The following is a 6,344-nucleotide window of genomic DNA, read 5'->3' as shown; positions in this document are numbered from 1 at the left end:
AGACCGCTCTCTGGCCTCAAAGTGCGTGATATTTTCACAAATTACTTTATGTCACCTGAGGGGGAAACGTCTTGGCAAGAGCATGCTGTATCTATGTTATAATTTTGTGGTTTATGTGTGTCTAAATATATATATTTCTACACCTTCAGATTCTATGACTGTTTAATTGCATTGGTAAGCGTATGTTAGTTTGCTGACACTGTTTTTTAGAATTGAGACAGAGACGTAAAATGTAGTAGCCAAATGTTTACTTGACCCTTTTTTTTGGTTGTTTTTTTTAAATCAAAACATATTATTGCCATATAAGAACTGTTGCAGTGTGGCAAATTGGCCTTTTTGCAGATGTGAACATTTTTTCACAAAAATTTTTCACACATACAAAAACAAAAATACAACAAAATGCAATACCAAAATGGCTACATTATAAATTTTGGTAATTTGGGGAAGGAGAAGGCGGAAGACCAACCTGTGGTTGCTGCTGGCTACTTTGCCCAACATCACCCTGTGTGGGAGCATACTGTTGCCCATGATGTGGGTATTGTACTGCCTCCTGGGATTGGGCTTGGTACTGGCCAGAGTGATACGGAACAGGCGCATCTTGTTGGCTCGCGTAGGCCCGTGTCTCATACCAAACCAATATAGCCATGTCGTCCCCAACCAGGTTGGGACTAGCCTCCAACACTGGGTGGGAAAAAGTGGCCATATTGGTGGGGTTGGCTAGAGGCAGATATATGTTGCTGGTGTTGTAAAGGTTGGGTAGGGGGAGGAAGGGGGTGAGGTGTAGGCCCACGTATTTGAGAATTCTCAGAGCCTGCTTGAGCAAGCATCTGTGTGGGTGGTCTAAGGCACATTAGATTTCTGGATGAAAGCTGCCACCTCTCCAGATATTCAAGCAACTCATATGGGGTATTGGGGGGTGTGCTTGCATCAAGCAGGATCTGAAAACATCCTCGAATACGGAGCCTCACATCATGGGAAAGGGTACGGAGATAAAGGGCCAGGCTACGTGAGTATGCCTCCTCACCATCATCTGTATTCACTCTAGCCAGATAGTTGAGGACCCCTGTGTCCACATTGGTCCGGGTATCTTGGCAGGGATCTGGCGCCTTCTTCGTCCTCACCGGGATGGTCCAGCAGGCTCTGGGGAGTCCCGGATCTGGGCAGTTGGGCTGCTGCTCATGTTGTCTTGCTCCTCCAGTATGGCTGATGGTGCAGCAGCAGACGGTCCTGGTGGTGGGGTTTGTGTCGCAGGCAATGGGTTCTCCTGAGAGGATTCTTCACCCATGCTTCCTGTAGGGGGAGAAGATGGGCCAGCCACCTCATCCCCTACAGGATCAATGATGGGCTCTGTATCTGAGCCCATTCCTCTATCCGTAAGGTTGGACTGAGTTCTGTTATGAAATAGAACAGAGCCAAAAATAAATCAATATTTTTGGCCCTGTAAAGTATCTGTGTAATGTGGTGTGAGGTATCTACTTACGGTCTCAGATCCAGAATAGGGGCAAGGAAGGAGAGGCGGTCATAATAGATGTATTTTCTCTTTACGTAGCCCGCATCACCACTCCTGGACCGCTGCTGCCGTTCCTGCCTGTATTGGTCGCGGATGCTACACCACCGTCTCATCACATCTTCCACTGCAATGTGACAGGAAATATTATCAATTTCACATATTTGATATGTCAAATTTGCTACCAGTAGCATAGGCATGTGGCTTTCTGGGGTGTGCTTTCTACCCAGGGAGGCATATCTAATTGGCCCATCTAGCCCAGATACACAGGGTCACAATAGTTCATGTATCAAGTAACTACACTTAATAACTTGGCTGGCTAGGAGGATGAGGAGCTTGTGGCCTGTGCCAAATGATGGCAGTGTAAAACCATGGGTCACATCTGTCGGGATCCCTCAGATTACTCTTTCATCTGAAGGACCGATGTTCTTGGGTGTGAAGCATCATATGTCTCTAATTAAATCAGCTCCGTGGAGAAGAACTATACAAACACCAGCTGTATGGTACAACTCGGGATGCCTCCAAGACGCCTCTGGCTTATCAGTTAGGCTTCCGTCTTTTATAGTAAAGAATTTAAACTTTTTACAGACATGCGCAGTACAAATGATTTTACAACTTGTTTTCGACAAAGAAAGTCATTTAGGCGAAAAAGCAGAGGTATTTGACCTTGGTTCACAAGGGAGATGTCTGAGACATCTCCTCGAAGAAAAGATAAGGTTTTAAACAAGAGAATGCAACATAGACAGAACTCAATTTAACTCCTTCAGTTCCTATCATTCCCCCCTTTGACATCTTCATTTTTCATCAATCTGGAACACTGGGTCCTGCAACGACAGCTGATAGTGGCTCGTTCACCAGGTACTATCCCAGGCCGACGGGTTGCCTGAGGGAGACAGGCATCTTCTTTTACCTTCTCCATCCCCTGGTTACTAAGGCCACGTCTGTCATCACAAGAGTACGCTCCTTCATGCCAGAAATGAGATGTCATCCTGAAACCTAAAGAAAACAGTTATCAATTTTGGCATATGTTCTGTCATTAATTTATCTATTTCATCTATACCTGTACTTTTTCTTACATACAGAAAAACACCAAAAAACAAGTTTAAAAAATACATATATTACGAAGATACAAACAACAATACGTAATAGACTTAGTATAATCCCAGCTATCCAGCCTCCAATACCCTTAAACCAATTGGCTGGATTAAGAAAAGAGAATGTATCTGACCACCAACTATCCTTAGTACGATCATTGTCTTTATCGTACTGATCTCTAAGTCTTTGAACATCCTCTATTTTTGATCTTAACTTTAAACTACTGTTGGGATCTATATAATGACAGCAAGCGGGTCCGATGACTTGACACATACCTCCTTGCGCTGCAGTTAAATAATCTAATACTATGGTATGCTGATTAGTGACTATGATGAGCTGATTTTGGACAGCAACGGTGGTGTTCAATATATCCAATATATCCCATATTTGGTCATCTAAGTAATCTGTAGCCCTGACTAATTTATCCCACATTTGAGTGATCATAGGATAAATAAAAATAGAGCTGACAATTTTATTGGTCACACTCATCTGCACTATATGTGGTCTCCCAGAGGGACGAGGTGTATTATCAGCAGCTCTTTTGTATAATGTATGTTTGGGTATTGCCTTCATATCTAATTGTTGGCTTGGAACGATAAAGGTAGCCGGAGTCAAACGTCCCAGAGTACAAGTACCTCTTACCCCTACTGGCAACCATTTATATGCATTGTCTCCACATATCCAGTACATGTCACTAGGTAGGTCCCATAGGGCTGAATGTTGTAGTACCAGTCTATGGACTAAATCTATGAACGCAGATACATTCTGAAGCATACACCAATTTGGAAGTTGTCCTAAAGGGCTACAATACCCTACATCGGGATTTCCACAGGTGGGAGTTCCTTTCTCATATCCAGATAACTCGTTACAAGGCATATTACCTGAAATATTAAAACAAGTTTCATTATTGCCCTGGGGAAATAAATTGTAATACTCCCAGGACGTATTATGCAACCTTCTTTCTAGCAGTATTGGCTTAAAGGCGTCAGTAGAGTGAGAAGTTACACTAAAACTAACTTGTAGGCTATACATTGGAATTTGCCCCAGGTAGGTTAATCGAGTTCTATTCCTGGGTACCCAAGCCCCCCCTTTATATGCCAGATATTGAAGGTGAGTATTACTTCCTGAAAGATTACCCTGCCACCAAGGGTATCCTACCCATCCCACAATAGGTATTCCAACAGTTGTGTTCCATAACTTCACATTATTTGTGGCATTATTAGCGAGTGTATCAGAACAACTGGTCCAGGCAAATAATTCCTCGGGTGGCACAGGAATAACAAGGAACGGAATACTAGTGGCTGATACTGGTGAATGTGTGCAGATCCAGCAATCTGCTGGAGACTGAGTGTCTTTTGACCAATCATTTAGTATTTTTTCATGATGTTGTATAAACTTATTATTCAAGGACATTGGAGAATTTAAACTATCCCACGCAGCTACCATTATTACAGAAAATGCAACAAAACCAAACCAAAACATTATGCACTCTTATGCTTTGTTAATTCCTGTGGCTAGTTTGCAATGTGATGCGTGGATCCAGTTTGGTCGTCCCTCCAACTTAACAGAAGTAGGCGTTGTCAGGAGTACTTGGTAAGGTCCTTGATATCGGGGTTCAAGGGTCTTTCTGGAGTGTTTCTTGACATATACGTAATCACCAGGTTGTAGACAATGAGTTCCTTCCACACTATCTGGATCTGGAATGGAAGAGAAAACTAGAGAATGCATTTGAGTTAAATGCTTTTGCAACTGGATTACATAACTTGTCAAATTATCCACATTAAGTGTTAAGACCTGTGGGTAGTACAACCCTGTGTTTGGTGGTCTTCCAAACAGTATCTCGAAGGGTGACAGTTTAGTTTTCCCCGTGGGTGTGTACCTTACTGAGAATAATGCTAATGGGAGACACTCTGGCCATGGTCTATGGGTCTGCTCCATGGTTTTCTGTATTTTCAATTTCAGTGTCCCGTTCATTCTTTCTACCTTCCCTGAACTCTGTGGGTGGTAGGGTGTATGAAATGCCTGTTCTACACCTATCATTTGCATGACATTTTGCATTACCTCAGCAGTGAAATGTGTACCTCTGTCTGATTCAATTGTCTCAGGGACACCGAATCGTGGTATTAGTTCCATCACCAGTTTCTTTGCAGTAGCTCGAGCTGTAGCCGTTTTCACCGGGTAGGCCTCTGGCCATCCAGAGAACATGTCAACACACACCAGAACATATTCATATGGTCCACTTCTGGGGAGTTGAATGTAGTCGATCTGTAGTCTCTGGAAGGGATATAACGGCCTAGGACTGTGTTTCAGTGGAGTTTTCACCACCTGTCCGGGATTGTGTGCTAGGCATATGGGACAGGTAGTACAGTGTAGCTGCGCCACCTTCCCAAACCCAGGAGCAATCCAAACCTTCGTGACTAGGCGCGTCATTCCATTGGCGGACATGTGAGTTGGAAGGTGAACTGCTTCTGCCATCCTTGGGTACAAAACCCTAGGCAAACAGTACTTCTGATCTTTCTTCCACATTCCGTTCGTCTTCTTAGCTCCCATCTTTTCCCAAGTTTCCTTGTCCGTCTGAGCGGAGTCTTCTTGGAACTTTTGTAAGTCTGTAAACAATTCTGATGCATCCTTGTGCACTATGTTTACTTTTTCTGGAGTCCCCAAGGCAGCTTGCTTCGCCGCCTGGTCTGCTTTTTCGTTGCCTTTTGCTTCCATGTTGTCTTTTCTGGTGTGTGCTGGCACCCTCATAACGGCCACCCCCTGTGTCTGGGCCACATTCTCGAGGATTTCTCTGATCAGTGTGGCATGTTTTATGGGTGTTCCTGCTGCTGTCATGAAACCCCTTGTGCGCCACAAAACCCCAAAATCATGTACTATCCCAAAGGCATATCTTGAGTCAGTGTAGATATTTGCTGTTTTTCCTTTGGAAAGTTTTAATGCCTCATTCAGAGCTGTCAGCTCAGCCTCTTGTGCGGACATGTGGGGTGGAAGTGCCTTTGCTACAATAGTCTCATGTGGTGACACCACAGCATATCCTGTGTGGAATTTTCCACTTTCATCGGCATATCTGCTGCCATCCACAAAAAATATAAAGTCTGGATTTGACAATGGTGTGTCAGTGACATTGGGCAAGCCAACAACTTCTTGCTGCATCAGTTCTATGCAATCATGTTCAACCTCGTGTGGGGGCTCAAAAGAAAGCGATAATGTGTTCTCATCTATATCCCCCCCTTCAGAATCTGCAATTGGCAACAATGTAGCCAGATTCAGATTCTGAGTTTTGGTAAACGTAACATTAGGAGGCATAAGCAAGGCACATTGCAATCTGAGTTGTCTGGCCATAGAAATATGTTTAGAAGAAACCTGATTCAGGATACCGTATATGTCATGTGTGGTACAGACAGTTAGTGGGTTATCCAGTACAATATCAGAAACTTTGTCAAGCAGCAATGCGATTGCAGAGACTGCTCTGACACAGGATGGTGTTCCCTGTGCTACAGAGTCTAGTTTGGCAGAATAGTATGCAAGGGGTCTATTCTTTTTGTCATGTTTCTGTGTCAAAATGCCAGTAGCATGCCCTCTAATTTCAGCGGCCATCAGTTGAAAGGGTATATCATAGTTAGGTATACCTAATGCTGGGGCTGACACTATGGCCTTCTTCAGATACTGGAATGAGTCTCGTGCAATGTCAGTCAGTTGGAAAGGTGTTGTGTTGATGCAATCATACAGTGGCTGCATGTGT

General features: G+C 43.8%; 1 protein-coding gene across 1 annotated transcript; it reads right to left on the bottom strand.

Annotated features, from left to right (window-relative positions):
- Nucleotides 1-231: 231 nt before the first annotated feature.
- LOC141099974 (protein NYNRIN-like) lies at nucleotides 232-5,964 on the bottom strand. Its single transcript, XM_073588111.1, has 3 exons — nucleotides 2,418-5,964; nucleotides 1,481-1,634; nucleotides 232-1,391 (listed from the first exon to the last, which is right to left on the bottom strand). The coding sequence occupies exon 1, from the start codon at nucleotides 5,942-5,944 to the stop codon at nucleotides 4,094-4,096; it is 1,851 nt and encodes a 616-aa protein (XP_073444212.1). The 5' UTR covers nucleotides 5,945-5,964; the 3' UTR covers nucleotides 232-1,391; nucleotides 1,481-1,634; nucleotides 2,418-4,093.
- Between the last annotated feature and the right edge of the window lie 380 nt (nucleotides 5,965-6,344).

The sequence above is a fragment of the Dendrobates tinctorius genome, unplaced genomic scaffold (assembly GCF_039654945.1).
Source record: "Dendrobates tinctorius isolate UK_male_01 unplaced genomic scaffold, ASM3965494v1 ptg000103l, whole genome shotgun sequence".
Classification (NCBI taxonomy): Eukaryota; Metazoa; Chordata; class Amphibia; order Anura; family Dendrobatidae; genus Dendrobates; species Dendrobates tinctorius.
This window is presented reverse-complemented; position numbering and strand designations above follow the sequence as displayed.

Excerpts from the sequence above, each read along its gene's own strand:
- LOC141099974 (XM_073588111.1), bottom strand. The coding sequence starts at position 5,944 with ATGGCCAGACAACTCAGATTGCAATGTGCCTTGCTTATGCCTCCTAAT.